This window comes from Symphalangus syndactylus, chromosome 15 (genome assembly GCF_028878055.3).
Source record: "Symphalangus syndactylus isolate Jambi chromosome 15, NHGRI_mSymSyn1-v2.1_pri, whole genome shotgun sequence".
NCBI lineage: Eukaryota > Metazoa > Chordata > Mammalia > Primates > Hylobatidae > Symphalangus > Symphalangus syndactylus.
The window spans coordinates 97,017,722-97,039,204 of NC_072437.2; the positions used below are offsets into that span (position 1 = coordinate 97,017,722).

Below are 21,483 nucleotides of genomic sequence, written 5' to 3' on the forward strand. Positions count from 1 at the left end.
TCCTGCAAGATCACCAAATTTAATGTCAAGGGAGTCTCCAGTCTGGAATGCTCTAAATATTCACAGTGGAGTTGAGGTCATTTAGGCATCCAAAAAAAAAAAAAAACAAATTCCTAAATCAAAATTAAATCTTAATTGCCAGATGAATAAGTGTTGCTTAACTGATCTGAATGTTTTTACTATTGATCAGTTTATTCATTTTAATAATCTTTTAAAATGTCAGGCCTTTCTAAATTGGGGGTGGATGCAGTTTCAAATGACCTTTCAGAGAAATAAAATACAATTTATGGGATTGACTATAATACTTTATCACTGCTACCATGGAAACAAACAGCAGTTCTCCTCCTTATTGTAACAAAACCTTTTATAAATTAGGAATTCCTTCTTAATCTGGGTTCTTGTCAAATGCAATCACTGAGGCCGGGCGTGGTGGCTCACGCTTGTAATCCCAGCACTTTGGGAGGCCGAGGCGGGCGGATCACGAGGTCAGGAGATTGAGACCACGGTGAAACCCCATCTCTACTAAAAATACAAAAAAAAAATTAGCCGGGCGTGGTGGTGTGCGCCTGTAGTCCCAGCTACTCGGAGAGGCTGAGGCAGGAGAATGGCGTGAACCCGGGAGGCGGAGCTTGCAGTGAACCGAGATCGCGCCACCGCACTCCAGCCTGGGAGACAGAGCGAGACTCCGTCTCAAAAAAAAAAATAAATAAATAAAATAAATAAATAAATAAATAAATAAAATCACTGGTAACAAAATGAAATTCAAGGTGTCTGCCTGGCTCTTGAATACAAAATGGCACATTCAAAAATAGCCTATAAACATGCATGTCATTAAAGCATTTATTTGCTTTAGTTCCGGGTACATAAATTCCTAGTGTTTCTGCTTGAAAAGTCCTGACAGCTGAAACAGCAGGAATTCATGAACCTGTAAGTTATCCTTCGAAAAGGCATTCAGTGTAAAGTATATTAAATGGGCTCATATCTCAGCTCTGAATAAAAAAAAGGGCACCACTTGCCAAGTTGTCATGTTTCCAAATATCCCCACACATTCTTTAAGCTACTATTCTGCAAAGAAGACAGCAGAGACTAAAGGATGGAGTTCAAGTTCAGCAGCCTAAATCTGAGACATGGAACGTAGGAGGGACTACAGTTCTCTATGGGGTGGCAACCAGCTAACTAAATAGAAGACTAGAAGCTCTTCGTTATTTAAGAGTTTGTGTTTTAACTGATGTCAGTGAAGGGAGATAGGTTGTACACATCAGATGAGTTGTGTGGATCATTGGTTTTACTCTTTTTTTCCCTTGACTTACAAGACAAAAGCGTAAGGTCAAATTCACAATTTGCAACTGCACTCATCTCTTCAAGATGTGACAACATGTAGGTAAAATATACATTCCATTTTTGAATTTATCATCTTGAATAAAATGTAAATAGCATTAGTTAAGCAGTGAATTGTATATTTAAGAGAAACTTCAATATACCTACAATACAGTATTTTGCTCTTTTTCTATTTTCATTTGCTACTGTAACATAATTCATCCTATTAACTTTCATTGCATCAGTCTCAAGGCTCTGAAAATGCTAAAACAAATACTGATCTGTGTGAGTTCATCCTATTCATAGCAGAACCTTAAACCAAAAGCAGAATGTATGCTGCTCTGTGAAGCATCTCCCCACAGATATGGTACCGGGAATGGGGGTTAAGATGGCACAAGGTCACACTGGGTTTCAAGTTTACTTTGCAGGATTGACACTGTTGCTTTGCATATCACCACAGATGGAATGCTTTGTAGTGCCAACCCTTGGCATATGGAGGAACATAGGGAAAATGACCATATTTGTAAAGTACTTGGGGTAAAAGATTGTGTCTGCTGATAACTGGAAGCCTGTCCTGGCTTTCTTTTTCCTTTCTAATAATCTTTATTTACTTTCATTTTCTTTTTTTAATTCAAGTTAAATATATATGCTTTACCATCTTTACCATTTTTAAGTGTACAGTTTAGTGGTAGTAAATATTCTTTGTCCCCCTTCATCTCCCCCCTTCCTGACCTCCGGTAACCACTCCAATTTTGGCTTTACCTGGCTCTCTTGAGGTCTGAAAGAGTCACTATCCTGGCATTCTTATAACACAATCGTGACTCAGAGACAAAGGCTGGGGAGCTCTGCTAGGAAATAATCATGGTATAACAAAATTCACAGTATAGCCAAATGTCAAACGAGCATGTGATCTACAAATAGTTTTGCAGTAGAATATCATAACAATGAAACAGCGCTGTGTAATAGTTTAGGAAGCAATTCAAACCAAAATAAGAGAAATGGAAGCCATTCAAAAGACTATGTAACAATTTGTTACTATTAGTGTAGGTATTGCCTGCCCCTGAGAGCCTTCAGAGAACAGGAATTCAGAGCTAACTTCCCATTGTACAATGAAGACAGCAAATGGAAATTATTTACTTAGATACTCCTGACAGCGCAATTACGGAATCAATACTGTATTGTTAAGTTGCTTCAGAGGTTAAGTCAGTCCTGATCCTGTGACTTGAAATTGGCATACTTGCCCTGGTTCAACTACTGATGTCCTTTGACATCCTGAGTACCTAACTTGCCTTGTCCTTCTCACTTTGCATCATGAAATAGAAAAGAATTAAAACTTGCCCTCTCCTTTATTTCATGGGAATAGAATAAAGATAAATGAGGAGTTAAAGGTGCATCTCTGTGCACAAAGAGGAAGAAAGTTCAGCAGTGTGATGCTGGCTAGTCTCCCATGGCCAGAAACTCCTGCCAGTCAGAACAGGTCGGTCACCACACTTCCAGTTTGTGGAAACAAGACTAGATCCTTCCGCAGACACATCACACTGGAGTTCAGTGGTATGAATCAGAGATGCCTCAATCTCGTTGCATGAGTACTATGAGGAAAGCATTGGCTAGTTCGTAGCCATTTCTCACTGACAACATATCCCCAACATGAGAACAGGACTTCGTACTTCAATTTCACAATTGTCTTCAGGTAAAGAAAGCGGAGAATATGTTCAGCAACCTGATATAGTCCATAAACTATAATCACCTGACTCTCTTATCTTATTCCTACCAGATTTCTTCAGCATAATTGCATTAGACACATATCCAGGAAAGCATTTTTTGGATTATATAATCTGCAAATATTGTGAGTAACTTCTTTCTCATATTGTAGGTATAATTTTAAGTAAAGACTAAAAGGATAGAATGGTACTTTTTCAAGGCTCGACTTGATTGTAGGGAAATGGGAGGAATATGTTATCACAAAGTACTTAGATTAGTTATTACACTGAAAGAATTAAAAGATTCCTATCTTTACCAGAACACATATAAAGGTTCTCCTTAACCTTGTCTTCTCTAGCTTGGGTCACTTCCATAATATTTTAGCATTTTATTTCTTTTCTAACTCTTGCTAACTTGCTATGTATTTTCTTAAAATGCTAGTCTACTAAGGATGTCACCAAAAAGGACAAAAGCAAAAATTGCCCCACATACTTAGTTATTATACCCTTACAATCTAACATGATGTAATATCCCAAAACATTTTAGGACCACTTTCTCTGCCCTGGCCCTGGTGTTGCACACACTGGGCTTGTGGCTATCTGTACCTTCTGGATACCCCTTGAATTTGCCCCCTCTGCTCATTCAGCCGAGTACTTTCAGATGCAGATGTCCATATTCATAATCATCATCAGTGGCTCATATTCTAATTATATGTGACTAAAATGGGGTATTGAGTTTGCCTAATTAACTCACCCATGCTATTTGTAGATATCTCAACCACAACTGCATCACAACTCTCAGACCTGGAATATTCAAAGACTTACATCAGCTAACTTGGCTGTAAGTACTCTAATTCTTCTTTCTCCCATAAAGGATCATAGTCTTGATGATATATAACAGTGCTAATATAGTTTCCACTATTTGACATATCTTATTTTTATACTTACTTTCCTGATTATCATATAATCTGCAGAACCTTATCCATGCAATTCAATATCATGTCAAGTAGTGGTTATGTGCCTGTGTATTTTAGGATGCTAAGCACCATCTGTGGCCTCTACCCACTAGATGCCTGTAGTATACCCCTTCTCCCAAGAGTCGTGACAACTAAAAATGTTTCCAGACATTGCCGAATGTCCCTTGGGAGGAAAAATTGACCTCTGCTGAAAACCACTGCACTGAAAAGTAAGCAAGTTAAGAACTTGTTCTGCTTTCCAGAGCATTCAGAGAGAAGTCTGAAAACATAATAGCTTGTAGTATTTCACCACTTTCCAGACTGAGCCACCAGCTCTGATCCAAGAAACCTCACGTCAGATGTCTGTGCTTTCACCAGGAAAATACACAAGGGGTGGTTAGAAAGCTTTCTGTATTGTTTGCCCATTTTCTGCAGGTTGGCCTGGTCTAGTGGAAAAAGCCAGGGCCTCAACTTCATCCAGGCCCTTCTGTATGCCTGGCCCTTAGCCCCACGCTTAGTCTTCCAGGCAACTTTTCTCTTTCTTTCTTTCTTTCTTTCTTTCTTTCTTTCTTTCTTTCTTTCTTTCTTTCTTTCTTTCTTTCTGTCTGTCTGTCTGTCTGTCTGTCTTTCTTTCTTTCTCTTTCTTTCTTTCTTCTTTCTCTTTCTTTCTCTCTTTCTTTCTTCCTTCCTTTCTCTTTCTCTTTCTTTCTTTTTCTTTCTTGTTTGCTTGCTTGCCTTCCTTCTTTCCTTCCTTCCTTCATTCCTTCCTTCCTTCTTTCCTTCTTTTTTTTTTTTTTTTTTTTTTTTTTGAGACAGGGTGTCACTCTGTCACCCAGGCTGGAGTGCACTGGTACAATCTCGACTCACTGCAGCCTCAATCTCTGGGACTCAAGCAATCCTCTCACCTCAGTCTGGAGTAGTTGGGACTACACGTGTGAGCCACTACACCCAGTGAATTTTTTGTATTTTTAGTAGAGACGGGGTGAGTCTCACCATGTTGCCCAGGATGGTCTCCAACTCCTGAGCTCAAGCGATCTGCCTGCCTCATACTCTCAATGTTAAGATTACAGGCATGAGCCACCACACCCAGCCCAGGCAACTTTCTTAATTTTCCTAGACCTCTTTATTTTCATCTGTAAATCATAATTTGTTTTTAAGAGGGATGTTGTGAGGATTATATCACATAACAGTTACACAGTTCCACATGCAACGCTCCTGGCATATAGTAGGTGCTCAATGTGGCTCCCTTCTCCCAATCTTGCCCTCACCAACCACTGCAAGTAAGAGGAAACACAACCTGGCTTCACAGGCAACAAGAGGAATAGAGGCCTATTTCCCCTTACTCTAATTTCTTCTACAAAATATAGTTTAAAACAGTAGTTTGAATATGCAAATAATTTCCCTCTTTCACCCAGAAAGTTCCTCATGAATAGCGTGACATCCATCCATTGATTTATACACACCTTATTTAATACATCAGTTTAACACCATGAGACCAAAGAACCCTCTATGATTTCCTAAAAATTATATTTTCATTCATCCTTCAGCTCAGCCAATCAGTAGGTTAAGGCACTTATGGAGCCCAAATGCATTCAATACATGGAGTTTGTGCCAGACCCAGGTACCCAGAGGTGACAGATACAACCTGGGTCTTTAAGTCCAGCGGGAGGTGGAAGCAGCAGGGAGAAAGCAAAACAATCAGGATCTAACTTGATAAGTGGGATGGAAGCTGTAGGAATTTGGAGGAAAGAGTTGCTCCAACCCACAGAGGGAAGGAAAAGCTCTCAGGGAAGGGACAGGTGAGCCAAGTATGGAAGCACACAAAGGAGTAGGCCAGGTATTCAGGGGAGGCAGGTTTTATTTCACAAATGTCTCTAATATTGGAAATGTTTCTTGATACATTTTGTCAGAATTCTAGATGACAATCCAATAACCAGAATTTCACAGCGCTTGTTTACGGGATTAAATTCCTTGTTTTTCCTGTAAGTATTCATCAACTTTTCAATACATCTCTCGATACATTGCAATGACATCTAGCACTAGCTTACAAAAAGAACCTTTAAAAAAATCAAGCCCACAAAAATTTGTATTAGTCAAAACTTTTCCTGTGTTTCCAGCCACAGTTATTGTTAATATAATACTTCTTGGCCATGGCTCAAAGGGAAGAGCTGACCAGATCATAACGAATATTTTAAGCCTACTAGTTGATTTTTCTATCCCCTTTAATTTCCTTTAGTACTAAGGCATGTTTTTATTTGCAGTGGTTGACCAAAGATTGTATTAATTTTCATATCCTAACTATGTTTATATTTTCTCAGAATCTCCCAGGAGTTCATCTCCAACTCCATTTTTAATGGAGGAAAATGTGCCTTTGCCCAGTGAGACTCATTGAAACTTTCAAAATCTTTGTCCTACCAAGAGAGCTGTCTCACAATAATATTTTCACTGTTTATTAACACACTGGAATGATTTATCAGCAGGGGATTATTATGTTCCTTTACAATTGATCACATAACATCATTATTTTTCCATTTGTCAAAAGGAACCACAATATCATAAATTAATCGTGCAACTTAACATGCTCATGAGTTGTTTTCTTTCCCCAAATTCCCCCTACTGTCACTTCTCCAATTTAATGCAGTTTTCAATGTGGCCCTTTAATATTATAAATGATTAATGATGCCCTTAAGAAGAAACTTTGGATGTATGGTACTGGAAATGATCACAACGTGAAGTTTACAAGGAAAATTACCATGAACTTCAAAATTATTACCCAATATATACTTTTGTTTCATCTCATAAAATTAAACTGTGTAACATCTATTCCTAGGAAATGTATCATACTTATGCATTCATAGTTTCTTTGACAACATCTGCTCCCTAATCTTTGCCATACACATATTTTAAAGACCATTTTGAAATAGCTATGTATGTTATCATCGTAAGATATTAATTTTAGCATGCAAGTTTTGAAATTTTAAAATAATAAAAAGACTGTCCTAAAAGTGTAATATCATTTTATTTCTAATTAACATTTTCTTTGTGTAAAGGTCTATGGTTAATAACTACTTAGAAGCTCTTCCCAAGCAGATGTGTGCCCAAATGCCTCAACTCAACTGGGTGTGAGTATTTATTTAGGAATTAATTTGTTATTTGCCCTGATTAAGGAAACTAGCCATAAAGTTAATTCAAGGTTACCTAGAAAGTCAATCTATAATTTCTTTCCAAAACCAAAATCTGATCATATTACCTTCCCAGTTTCAAAATTATTTGAGGGTTCCCAAAGGGTGAGGGTAAAGTTTGACGTTCCCTTTGAGCATCCAAGACCCTCATTTTCCATTCCTTACCCCATCTAGATGCTGTCCCTAACCCTCCTATGCATGTATCAAACTACTGCTCCTACAGTCAATTCCCTAAGCATATTGTTCCTTGGACTTAAAAAGTCTTGCTCCCTTATTCTTTTGGGTAACTTAAACATTTCCTTCAAAAGACAACTTAAACATCACCTCTAGGAAGCCATTCCTGACACACCAACCAGTTTCAGCAGTCGCCTATGTACTCCCACACATTGCATCATGTACAAAACTCCACCACACTGCCCGTTTTCTACACCTCATCCTTATCTCAGGGTACTATCACCATATAGTCATTGGGCTTATGTCTTTTTTTTTTTTTTTTGAGACGGAGTCTCATTCTGTTACCTAGGCTGGAGTGCAGTGGTGCGATCTCGGCTCACTGCAAGCTCTGTCTCCTGGGTTCAAGTGATTCTCCTGCCTCAGCCTCCCGAGTAGCTGGGATTACAGGCATGCACCACCAGGCCTGGCTAATTTTTATATTTTTAGTAGAGATGGGGTTTCACCATGTTGGCCAGGCTGGTCTTCAACCCCTGACCTCAGGTGATCCACTCTCCTCCGTGCTTATGTCTTCTGTACTGCTCCATAAATTCTGGGAAGGCAGAAACCTATCATATGATTTCCTACCCCAGCATTAGGACAATGACCAGTACATAATAGGTGCTCAATAAGCCTTTGTTAGGATGGATGTACTAAACCATTTCCACTCCTTGTTAGCTTTTAACCAATACCTGTTTAAAACATTCATTTAATTTACGTCGTAGCTTCACCACCATTACCCACCATTCCCTGCCACATACACCTTCACGGTCTTCTGCAACAACCAGGAGTGTCACGTCTATTGCTTTCCTGTTCCGTGAAAATGCTGATGGTACCGCTGCTGGAACTCCTCTCAGTCAAATCATGGAACTCAAGACCCATAAGATGATAAAGTTTTAGTACTTCAGCTTTTGATCCTCTCTAAACTAACCTCAAAATCTCTTGTTACAACACTATTAGGTGGTGGTGTGTTTATTTTCTGATGTTTATTTTTATGTATTTATTTAATTATATGCTGTCAAAAGGCTTCTAAAGCAATAGAGGTCTCATGTAAGTGTGCCACTATTAAAAACGGAAATGATGACCTGAACACCATGAGAATAAGAATAGGTGAAAAGAAAATACTTAGAAACTAAACAAGTGCATATACACAATGGGAAAAACACAGGAAAGAGTAAAGGTAGCAGAAAAATATCAGGGGGCTCAGCCTGCTCTCCCTCCCCAAAAGGGGCATCAGTCAGCAGGAGGTGAGGAACCAGGCTCAGAGCTCAGGGTTCCTGAGACACTCATTTTCACAATGGGCTCCCACAAACACTTGGGAAAAAATAGACACGCAATAAAAACGCATAGGTAGCAAGACAGCCTGATTGCAACCGAGAGCCTTTCAACACAGAGGATAGGAAGCTGAGCGGCCAGACAAGAGAAAACCTGTCCTGGGGAGGCCTCTCCTTTTCCCTTACTTGCTGTCAAGTTGGACAATTGCTCCCACAACCCCAAAGTGTCCTACTTCTGAGAACATGAAAAACACTTTTTCCATTCTATTTCACAATATTTGGATTTTTAGGAGAGTATGGTGTTTGTTATTTTTAATCACAGTATACTGTGTGAAAAATGTACATCTCAAGTTCCTACACAAATCTCCAAGATAGTTTTAAAACAGGATTTTCTTAAAATGACAAAGGGAGTGGTGATTTTAGTGTGACTATGAGAAAAGTTCAGAAGCAGAAAAATAGCTATTGCCATATTTGGGGAACACTGTAAGAAGCTGACTATGAAGAGAAATCAGGAGACTTGGCAGAAAAATGGGCTGTTTCTTCGTCCCCGCATTGCTCAAAGCGGGAATGTCAGAGTGTTCCGGAGGGCGCTGTCTGCGTATGTGGGATGCCACTGACCTGCAGAATTACCTGGCAGAATGAAATCTCCCCAGCAGTGTTTCTCAGACGTCAGCGTGCATCGTAAACAATGGGCGAAATTGCTGAGACACAGATGGCTGGACTTCAGTGATAAAGTTTCTGATTCAGTCGGTCTTGGGCAAGAATCTGCATTTCTAGCAAGTTCCAGGCAGGGCCTGAGGTTGTGTCCCTGCCATTCTGAGCAGCATTTCCCTTGGCATTAGCGTCCTTCAGACATCATAGAAAGAGCCTGCACTTTGGCATCACACAGATCGGGATTCACATCCTGACTCTGGTGTTCAGTATGTACAGGATAACTTTGGCCCGAGATTCTCCTTCAGCAAAACAGAGACAAAAACATCTACCTGATGTTGGAGGGAATGTGAGGATGTAATGATCAATGACGCCACAGACATCGTAGTTAAGTGCTAGGCTTTAGATTCTGACAGATCTGGGCTGGGTCAGTTCTACCACTTACTAGCTGTGTGGCCAGAAGGAAGGTGAATCACCAAAAGCCTCGGATTTCTCTTATGTTAAATGGGGGATAATAGCAGCAATTTGGCAGTGCTGTGTGATGCATGTACAACAGCACCTGGCACCATAAAAGCCCAATCAATGGTAGTTTATGATGGTTTGGGCAATAGTATAATTAATAGCATAGCATTCAGCACAGAAAGACACTCACTCAGTGTTAGGCTGCCCTTTCCTTAATTTTATTAACATTAGTTGGAAGGGGGAAAGAAGCATAATATTAGTTATACTAACCTTGCAATAATTAGGAGGAAAGCATAGTAACAACTGGAATGAAGTAAATATAAACTTGAGAACTGTTTTAAAAAGTATCTCTAAGCATATGATTTGTACAAAAAATATTAAAAGTATCTTTCCTCCATGACTTCCAGGGATTTGGAAGGCAATAGAATAAAGTATCTCACAAATTCTACGTTTCTGTCGTGTGATTCGCTCACAGTGCTGTAAGTATACAATGGACTTCACTAAATGAGGGGAAACCCTATATATTTGGAAGTTAAAAAGAAAACATTGACAAAGAATTTTAAAGTAGTGTTTTGTTTACAGCCTTGGTCTGACACTGCAGTGCTAGAAAATGCACACACTGATTTATTGATTTGGATGTTGGGGCTGAGCCTCAAGTTAAGGTGCCCACCCTTTAGGGACATCATGTGCCATCTTTATTTCTGTGTACCTTCTCAGCTGAACTGGGACCTGAAAGTTCCAGTTTCCTAACCCCATGGTCACCAAGGAAGGGAAATAATGCATGTGAAAGGGGTTAGCTGTACAATGATTAGCCAATGACTCTTACCATTTGATGTCCTTCTCCCTAAAGTAAAAAAAAAAATCATAATTTCATCTAAAAGGAAAAACATCTAATGCATTCTGATTGGCCAAAGATTCTGCCTCATGATTCTGATCGCTGTTTATATTTTTTATGGGGGCGGGAAGGCAGATGGTTTGGTCAATCAGTGCATTCGTGCTGGAAAGCTTCAAAACATGAGTGTTTTGGTTTTGTTTTAATTATAGTTTTCCACATTTAGTAAGCACTTAGTGATGTTTGTTGACTGGATGGATGATTGGGAAAAAGAATGGAAAAGGAAAATTAAAAGAGACATTTTCTAAAATAATTAGATCCAGACAAAATGCAGCTTTCTAGACCGCACTTAGGACCTCGAATTGCTCATGACAGCACTTCCTGAAGAGAACATGGGGATGTCCGTGGTGGCAAAGTCCTGCCTTAGGTTCCACTCCAAAAGACGCCTCCCTTGAAGACTTCAAAGGAGGCTTATAAAATTCTGCCTGGATCAGTGGCCTCTCCCAATGAGAACTGATTACTACAGCAGACGCAAACCCACATGCTGATTCTCGCCATGTCTTACAGGTTTCTGCCTAGAAATCAAATTGGTTTTGTTCCAGAGAAGACATTTTCTTCATTAAAAAATTTAGGAGAACTGTAAGTAGCGTCGTCTACTAGGAAAATATGATTGCTTCTTCCGAGATTATAAATTTAAATGACTAGTGAGACTGCTTTGCCACTAGTAGCAATCAAAATCCTGTAGACTATTGGATATTAAAAATCAATTAAGAAAACCAACATTATCCTGAAGTCCAAAGCACATTCAAATCAGACAGTGGGCTAAATATGGATTTAGCCTACCCTAGTTTCTCTACTTGTTTTCTTTGGGTGATTTCTTATTTATGTGTGTTTGGGAGTAAATGAGTTTTCCATGGCTTCTTAAACACAGGGGTCATTTCTTTCTACTGGCTGGAGTATAGTTAATTCCCAATAAATGTTTGATAATGAATAACTGACTAACTGAAATAATATTAATTCCTTATAACTGAACAAAGGAAAAAAGATGCTTACTATTCCTTGAGAAATTATGACATATATAACAGGTGAAGCAAATCTCAATGTTGAGAATGAGGGTTAGGCTCACTGAAAAAAATATTCAGAGAGCGCATGTGAATTTTTTCTGTTCAAATATTTGTTTTATGGATCTAAGCCTTTTAAAATCATTTCTCTCGCTATTAATTCATTGCTCCCCACATAATTGTGTATCAATGGAAGTTAAAATTAAGTCTGTTATGTTACACATAGCAGTGATTAGGATAGAAAACTCATCTTTCTGATTGAGGCCTTAAAATGGAAATTAATTTCTGAATTAACCACTCCCCATTCTTTACGCCTTATTTTGAAATCCAGAAACGATTGGAGAAAATAACTCAATAAGAGTAATCTAAAAAATAACTCATGAATAGTTAAGGTAATTCAATCTAATTAATGAGCATCGTAAATCAAATCCACACATATTTATGAAGTGCCTGGTATGTGCAAGGTACTGCATTAGAACTGAAAGTATGATCATTTTATGGCAAAAACTTAAAGGCAGCTCACTCAGAAAAGACTTCCTCCCAGGGCATTCCTGCCCAGGCTGTGGAGGATGACTGTGGACTTGGGTTGCATGGTGGGGTAGAGGAATAACCCAGGACAAACAGAGGGGTTTTTTGTTTGTTTGTTTTGTTTTGTTTTGTTTTTGAGATGGAGTTTTTTGCTCTTGTCACCTAGGCTGGAGTGCAATGGCGCGATCTCCACTCACTTCCATCTCTGCCTCCTGGGTTCAAGTGATCCTCCTGCCTCAGCCTTCTGAGTAGTGGGGATTCCAGGCACCTGCCACCATGCCCGGCTAATTTTTTTTTTTTTTGTATTTTTAGTAGAGACAGGGTTTCACCATGTTGGCCAGGCTGGTCTTGAACTCCTGGCCTCAAGTGATCCACCCACCTCAGCCTCCCAAAGTGCTGGGATTACAAGCGTGAGCCACCAAGCCTGACCCAGATAGGTATTTTATATATAAACATAAGGAAACAGTGGTACAGAGTCCATATTTTAAAAATTTTCCTAACCCTCTTCTCATCCTACATATAGGCAGAGGCACACCAAAAATAAGAGCCCACTTAAGAGATGCCAACTTGCTATTAAGATCTATAGTGATCCACTGCAATTCACTTAGCCTAGAAAGCTAAAAGAAATTCAGAAGCTGGTAGGCTTAACTTGAACAAGGCATTCATATGTCTTGAGTTTACAAATGTTAAACAATTTTACTGTGCCTTCATGACAACAAACCCATCCAGGGAGGAATAAGCACAAGTACTTGAGACCCCGAAGTCCTTTCCTCCAAAAGAGTGTGCTTTATTTTTCTAGGTAAGCCTTTGAAAGGCATTTTCTAGGTATATGAGATCATCATCATACTGCTTTATTGTCAGGCTCTCTCTGGCCTGTGCACACCTGTGGTCTCCCTTCTGGGCTGAGATCTAGGTGTGCTCCTCTCATCTGGAGGACTAGATGAGACATCTCACTTTGCAGGACTTCAGACTTTGGTGTCACGACAGCACCTCAAAAGCAACCCATTTGAAACAAAACTAACAAGAGACCCCGACCCGATGGCCAGATTCTTCACCTGGACTTGCCATCTCAGTGCCTCCTTCCTGGTAGCTAGGCTTGAAGACCATTCTGTTTCCCTCCAACTTTCTCTTAACACATGTTCAGCCAGACCCTGAGCCCTGCTCTGTCCCCTTAACCCTCATTTGCTCTCACCTGGTCCATGTAGAAGCTCCTGCCTGGTCTTCCTCCCCCAACTCCCAGGTCTTGTTGCCTGTCTTTCATGCTTCTGACAGAATAATCATTCCATAACCCGGAGCAAATGATGCCATTGCCCTACTTAATGTTCTCACTCCTTGTTGCCTGGTGTTTAGCAAAGTCCTTGACACAGTTCTCAAACATTAATGTGCTGAAGAATCACATGGGATGTTGGCTTAAATGCATGTTACCAGGCTCCCTCCCAGAAAGTCTGATGTGATAGTTCCAAGGTGGGTCCCAGGGATGTGCTCCTTTTATAAGCATCCTTGGGGACTTGGATGCTTGGACTCTACTGTGAAAACTACTGCCTTGAAGCGCACGCATGGCTTTCCTGTTTTGTCTCCACACACTCTCCATGATGTCCTCTACCTCTCCCTATATCTTCCATCTTCCACCCATGTTGGATCACTTCCTGAGTCCTGAAAGTGTCACTGAATTCCAAGCATCTGTGGTTCAGATCATTTTTTACACCCACCTGAGAAGCTGTTCTTTTAGGTGGGCTTTTACCCCACCTAAAATCATCAAGCTTTCTTCAAACACTTTCTAATGTCCCAGGCCAAGACCGATGACTCTTTCCTCTATGTTTTCTCTGCACTTCAATAATAGCACCTGTTTGATTCTTTCCTTGTTTTTATCCAGTTGCTACTCTAAATGTAAGCTTCTTTACAGAAAGAGCTAAGTCGTAGTTATTTGTAACTCCCACATATCCATCAGCAGTTCCAGAGTATCAAAAGAGATCATTTTTGTTTGACTCTTAGTTAGGCAGCTGTATATCTGTTTTATCTTTAACATTTTCTCTGACTCAGAAAAATACTCTGGACTCTTAAAGATTCATTTCTTCTGATTTTAACAGGTCTCTTTTCCACATTTTGTAGAGTCATTTTCTTAGGATTCTGTCTAGATTGGACAGTCCTATTATATTTAATTCTAAACTTGCAATTTCTTCTGCAAAAATAGTCCTGTAGAAGAACATATTAAAAGCGTGTGAACTTACTCAAGATTATCTGGGCAGATACTGAGTGGACAATATTGTCTTGGTTGGAATGCAAAATAAATCAAAGATGCAAGACTTGACCTCGAAAACTGTAGTTGGATAAACAAGAGGCCACATATATGAAGCAAGTGTCAATCATAGAACGATGAAGAGTAGAAGTGTACAAAGAGTACCTAGAGCAGGGGAAATTAACCAAAGTAGATATGAAAGCCAGGTTGGGAATGTGTTGGAGAGAGGGTAAGAGGAAATTCCAGATAGGAACTGGATGAGCAAAGTGTTACATGTCTGTAAGTGTTGGAAACCGTATCCGTTTGGCTGACTCATACGGCCCTGTTGTGTAACAAGTTATCAGGTTGGTTAAATTGGATTCATATTGTCTGTTACATCAAATGGGATGATGATAATTGTGAGGAGTAATAAGTCTGTCATTTACTTCCAAAGTAATTGCTTTGGGTTTTCATTGTCGTCAACAGGGATCTGTCTAGCAATACGATAACGGAGCTATCACCTCACCTTTTTAAAGACTTGAAGCTTCTACAAAAACTGTAAGTTCTACTTCTCACCATAATCAGATTTAAAGGGCAACATTTTGGGCTTCCAAAATAATAATACCTTCAAACTTCTTTTCCTCTCTCATCTAATGGTAAAAAAAAAAAGGAACCTGTCATCCAATCCTCTTATGTATCTTCACAAGAACCAGTTTGAAAGTCTTAAACAACTTCAGTCTCTGTAAGTGAAATATTACAATTATATTGATTATAATTTTAGTGGATGTACTTAGAGACACATTTATTTTTAAATGGGTATTTTGCACACAGGAGCATGCATTTCAGACAATTGTGAATATCACTGATCCCATCAAGTACATACTGAATGACAAATAAGCCTCATTATTTACCATTCAACATGTATGATGTCCATTTCTGTACTTGAAGAAGTTTTCAAGAATGTCCTTCTTGAAAACTGGGTTCATGTGGCAAAATCTCATCCTACAGTTTTCACAAAGAATTAAATTTGCAATAGTTTTGTTTCTAAAAGTTTGGTTAAAACAAATTATGTAAAGACTTGCCTGCTTTTTTTGTATTTTAGTAGAGACGGAGTTTCATTGTGTTGCCCAGGCTGGTCTCAAACTCCTGAGCTCAGGCAATTCACCTGCCTTGGCCTCCCAAAGTGCTAGGATTATAGGCGTGAGCCACCATGCCTGCCCGGTCTTTCTTTTTTTCCTACGATTTATTTACCCATTTATTTCACAAACATGTCTTAGCCACCAACTTACATAAAGCATTGTTTTATCACTTGGGGTACGGTGGCCTCTGCTCTTCAGGATGCTATAGGTTATTAATCAAATAATCACAGAATCCATATAAAGCTGAAACTGTACAAGTCAAGGAGAGAGCCAGAGGGGGAAAAAAAAAAAAAGGAAAATTAAACCTTTAGAAAGGGCTTAGAGTCTCCTGTGAGAGGGGCCACGCAATTACTCAGCAGTATAACAGCTTTCTCAGATTTCATTTCTGACTTCTAAAAAGCAAGGACTCCTTGGGCAAAGGAAAACTCAGAACTATGTTGAGAAATCTTTATTCGGATTAGTCAAAAAGAAACCAAGTGAGAATCAGACATATTTCAAAATAAACATTAAAAGCAAAAGGCCTCTGTCCTTTTAGATCGTCTCTCTCTATCTGCTTCCCGAGAACATGGCAGCTCTTAATTCATACCATCCTAAAGAGATCTTCAAAGTGTCCACATTTGTAGAAGCAAGCATTGAGGTCAACTAAGAGAACAGGAGTGATCCTTGGATCCCTTTGAGGACATTTTATGGGGCCTGAAGGATTTAAAGGAATTTAATTAAATTTAACTTAAATTTAATTAAAGGAATTCTAAGACATACCACTGGTGTCTTAGAAGACTCCTGAATTGGAGTTCCTTTTGCTACCTTCATGGTTTCCCATCCTAAAGACACATAGGCCAGGAATAAATGATCATATTTAAATCCAGATTCTCACAAAACTCACTTCAGTGATGCTCTCAGGTTGGAAATATCATCTCCTGAATGAAACCCTCTAATTCCTATGGCATTACTTATATTAATAAAATCAAACTACAGATCCAATTTCATAATTACACAAATTACCACTGCCATTCTTAAATCAAAGAAATGAATATGTTCTATTAGAATGTAATTCTGCATGTGAAATGACACAATCAGTGCTAAACTGCAGGAGGCATAAATAGAAACAGCCATTTTCTAAGATAGTGTACTGTAAAACTTTCATCCTAATTCGCATTGGTAACATAAGATCTTGAAGCATTATATTTCGGATATGATGAAGAATGCAATTATTAAAACATTTCATCTCAACAACATTAAACCTATTGTGTGTATTTTCCAGAGACCTGGAAAGGATAGAGATTCCAAATATAAACACACGAATGTTTCAACCCATGAAGAATCTTTCTCACATGTACGTATATATAAAAAATGGAGGAGGAAGCACGGTAAAATGTTTCAAATTATCTCCTGTAAACTGTCTAATGTATCACTGCAATGTGTTTCTATGCAACAAAAGTCATTTTATTGAGAACTTTTTAATTTTGTCACCTTTGGTCCCTGTTCAAATAGAGTTCAAAATTATGATGTGCCGACATGAATGACCCTTCTCTCTGGAAACACGCTGTTTATCCAATTGAGGCCCAATAAGAGATCAGGGTACCAGAATGCCACATATTACACAAGATGAAGTCACTGGCTAAATGGTACTCAGGCGACCTGGAAACATTAATTCACCTCTCATGAATGAGCAGTCGGCTGCTCTAAGATTTGAGCCCTTAGGAAGAAAGGTGCTATATAAATTACAGGTGTTGTTACTGTTACTAAGTGCACTACAAAATGGAGGTAATTAATCTTTATAGTAGTTTTTGATAAGTCACTTTAGTATATTTGGCTAAAGTGCACTGTGTAAGTTGTATTAATATATGTGTTCATAATTATTTATCAACTGTGTAATCTATGTGTTCATGATTTCAAAAATTAACCATTGTTATCTACAAAAATAGGGAGGATTCAATGTAAGATTACAAGTTGGGTGCAGCAAGTGGATGAAATGGTTGCTGTGAAGGTGCTCTTTCGGGAGAACATTTTGTTTATGTCTGTGCAGTAGGTGTGATTACTAAAAGACAAGTGTTTGATGCATTTCCACATGGTTTTGTTCGTTTTCTTCTGTGGCACTATTAGATAAATATTTAATGAGGATATCACTTCCTTGTTGTAGGCAGAATATGAGGTCTTCTTAGAATAGAGAAATGCAACCTATTTAGAACGTGATGGAGAAACTGCTGTGTTAAATATAGACCTCAGGCCAAGGTCAAGAAGCGGTCAACAATTAAGAGAAAACACATTAGCTTAGTTACTTCCCTACTAAGTAACCTGCTTACTCTTCTTTCATATTCCTTGTCCTTTATTTATTGAAACATCCCCACCTTGTCACCCCCATCCCTTTCACCTGACAACAAGTAGTGTGGTCACAGCGCAAGGGGGCCCTGAACCACTGAGAGATGCTAGATGGTTCCATCTGAAGATAGCAGATATAATGGAATCCTAAAAGGACCAAGAAGTCAAGCCAAGTGTGTGCCAGGGACTCCAGGGAAGGAGAAGAAAAGAGAGTTCATTATAGGTCAGGTTCCTTTAATTGGATGCCAGATATTAGGAAGCTGAACTGTAAGCTACTTGAAGGCAAGAATTGCCTCCTGTATCTCTTCCTGACACACCCAGTGCTAAATTATTCATCATCCACTTGCTGATCCAAGAAGTATTTGTTGAGTACCTACATGTGCCAGGCACTGCTTTAGACACCAGGGACATAATGATGAACAAAAGAGAGGATGTCTGTGCCTGAGAGCTTCCACTTAGCTTTGGGAACCAGAGAGTAAAGGAGCAAGAGAGTAAATAGTGAGTAAGTGCTACAGATTTAAATAAAGCAAGGTAAGGGATAGAAGGAGGATTGAGGATTACCACTGAGGTGAGGTGGATGGAAGTTGGAGTGAGGTGACATTTGAGCAGATCTGAGTGGAGGCAGAAAGCAGCCCCGGCAGTATCCAGGGGAAGAATCTTCCAGGCAGGGGCATAAGCAAAAGCAAAGCTCTGAGTAGGGCATGAGCACGGCTTGTCTGAGGGTGTGTATCTGGGTGGAGTAAGCATTGCAGGGTAAGAGGCGAGGTGGTGCAGGCAGCCAGGGGTCTGATGCCAGGCAGCCTTGGTCTAGAAACTGAATTGAGAAATAACAAAAAGTGAATTAAACTGACAGCAAAGAGCAGAAAAGCGAACTGAAAGAAGTAGCAAACGAATACAAATAGAGTAAGTTTTATGAAAGAAAATTCTAAACACACAGGTTTGAGGGATGGCGATGGCCAAATGACCTCACCAATTCCAGCACTTCCAGATGCCTTGTGCCCAGAGATCCCAACTCCATTGACCACAAACAAACTTATTTTCCCATAGAAATTAAGCCCTTCCAGACCCTGGTAAGAAATCTGTGTTTAAGGCAGCTGCTTCTCTTCCCAGATCCAGTGAGAATGTATTTTCCTAGCGTCAGAGGTCCTCCCTTCCTGCCAGTGTCAGGGAAGAGGAGGCTAGTTAAAGTCAGTAGACCTCAGTGTTTAAAACTCAGGACAAGACAGAAATGCTCTAGGTGAGCAACAACAGGCTTTTCCCTTCCCAAGCCCAAGCTCCTGAAAGTTTCCTGGAGATCACTTTGACAAGGATAATCCACTTTTCATAATACCTTACAGAATAATCAACAAACCAATGTGACCAGGGAACATAGAGCCCCTGAGATTTCAAATTTTCATGTCCTCCCAAACTCTCCTCATCCAAGTTACTGAATTCCTATGTCCTTTAGGTTTCTCATCTTTAAAAGGATACTGCCTAGTATTTCATGAAGAACTCTTTAATTATATAAACACTACTAAGCAAAAATAAACAAACCTAGTGAAGTTGTATACCTAGCATGGAGTTGCAGCCTCGATAGGATTGCAACTGTAGTTTCTGTATCATTGCCGCAAAGTGACACTTTTTTTCCCTTTGACTTTAGTTATTTCAAAAACTTTCGATACTGCTCCTATGCTCCCCATGTCCGAATATGTATGCCCTTGACGGACGGCATTTCTTCATTTGAGGACCTCTTGGCTAACAATATCCTCAGAATATTTGTCTGGGTTATAGCTTTCATTACCTGCTTTGGAAATCTTTTTGTCATTGGCATGAGATCTTTCATTAAAGCTGAAAACACAACTCACGCTATGTCCATCAAAATCCTTTGTTGTAAGTATGTTTCCAATATAAGTAGATTTAGGGTATCTTCTGTGAGTTGTGCACTAGACATATGTATGTATTTACTGGCTTTCAACAAATGGCATTTAATGTGAATTATACATCCTGGGCACATTTTTTGTTCTAAATATAAAAGTTCTGGCTGTTTATGGCTTTGTTTTAGGTTGTACGACCTTACAGTGGCCTGCTTTCAGGAGTATGTCTTGGGAATGGGCTAATAGGGAACCAGTGAGTCAAGTGACAGATTTTAAAGTTTTGTGGGTGATAAAACTAAGCTGAACTTCAATTACAACGATACCTAAGCTCATTAGGCCCAGAAAATGACTCCCTTTATTAACTCTGAAGATACTATATGTTAATTGTTTAACAACCAGTCCTTCCTCCTTCCAGAAAATTCCCATTCCCATTTTTTTAAACTACAAAATAAAAGCATAGTGTAGTACTTTAGAAATATTACAGATTTTTAAGTCCACTCGCTTCTTGGTACTCTGGTAGAGGTTTACATTAGTTTATTTGACGTAAGATGAAAGGAACTAGATCTAATTAGAAAATTAAAATCTGGAAATAGACTTAATCAGAAAACTAAAACAGAGACATTGGAAACTGATGACATACACTGTTTCGATTCTTCCACAGGTGCTGACTGCCTGATGGGTGTTTACTTATTTTTTGTTGGCTTTTTCGATATAAAATACCGAGGGCAGTATCAGAAGTATGCCTTGCTGTGGATGGAGAGCGTGCAGTGCCGCCTCATGGGGTTCCTGGCCATGCTGTCCACCGAAGTCTCTGTCCTGCTACTGACCTACTTGACTTTGGAGAAGTTCCTGGTCATTGTCTTCCCCTTCAGTAACATTCGGCCTGGAAAACGGCAGACCTCAGTCATCCTCATTTGCATCTGGATGGCGGGATTTTTAATAGCTGTAATTCCCTTTTGGAATGAGGATTATTTTGGAAACTTTTATGGGAAAAATGGAGTATGTTTCCCACTTTATTATGACCAAACAGAAGATATTGGAAGCAAAGTGTATTCTCTTGGAATTTTCCTAGGTAAATTATATTTTTTCATTTCCTAGAAAAACATGATTTTGCTAGAAATACTTTAAATTTCAGCAAAGGTGGAGTTGTTTGTTTCAGAAAGTGAGGTAATATAGTCAAGACTGTCTCCTTTTTTACAAAAAAAGTTTTTACTACTGTGTTTATTGAAGTTTTTATTAAACTTTTTGTTAGACAATATTTAGTGTGGAAAATAAATATATGCTACCAGGATCTCTGGATGATCTTTTTATTATCCATAAGATCCTTTGATTTCATGTTTATATGAAACGACTATGAGCTGGAAGAATTCCAGTTTAGTGCCTCATCCTGTAAACCTACCAAGTTATTTAAACTCTTTTTTTTTTTACAATCTAGTTATGAGTTAAATAAATAATAATAAAACTCAGGAAACTGACAAGTAAGAGATATCTGAATGGAAATACCAGGAAGGTTTATTGCCTTTGTTAAATGCAGCTGTTAAGTCAGCAATCTAAGGATGCTTAATAAAGCTCTTTCCTTTCCAGTTTTCTCAATTCTTTCTAATACTTGGAAAAGAAGACTCTGTGTTCTTTAGAAATGAATGACAAGTTTAGCCCTTTAAAGTTAAAAACACTTTTTTTCTATTTTCTAATATGTATCCCTCCTGCTTAAAATCAAGGCCTTTCCCATGTCCTCTCTTTGGGGTGATCTTCTTTTGACTTTCTCTTCTAATCTTTTCTTCCCA

The 21,483-nt window shown here is 39.0% G+C and overlaps 1 protein-coding gene across 2 annotated transcripts in view; it reads left to right on the plus strand.

The window, feature by feature from the left end:
- RXFP2 (relaxin family peptide receptor 2) overlaps positions 1-21,483 on the plus strand; it is a 63,672-nt gene that overhangs the window by 32,576 nt on the left and 9,613 nt on the right. The window contains exons 6-16 of one of the 2 annotated variants that reach the window (XM_055244287.2): positions 3,092-3,163; positions 3,787-3,858; positions 5,884-5,955; positions 7,024-7,095; positions 10,160-10,231; positions 11,152-11,223; positions 14,875-14,946; positions 15,059-15,130; positions 16,789-16,860; positions 19,486-19,715; positions 20,361-20,771. In XM_055244287.2, the coding sequence (XP_055100262.2) occupies positions 3,092-3,163; positions 3,787-3,858; positions 5,884-5,955; positions 7,024-7,095; positions 10,160-10,231; positions 11,152-11,223; positions 14,875-14,946; positions 15,059-15,130; positions 16,789-16,860; positions 19,486-19,715; positions 20,361-20,771 (1,289 nt within the window). The remainder of the gene's footprint in view (positions 1-3,091; positions 3,164-3,786; positions 3,859-5,883; positions 5,956-7,023; positions 7,096-10,159; positions 10,232-11,151; positions 11,224-14,874; positions 14,947-15,058; positions 15,131-16,788; positions 16,861-19,485; positions 19,716-20,360; positions 20,772-21,483) is intronic. The other variant, XM_055244288.2, reaches the window with a different exon arrangement.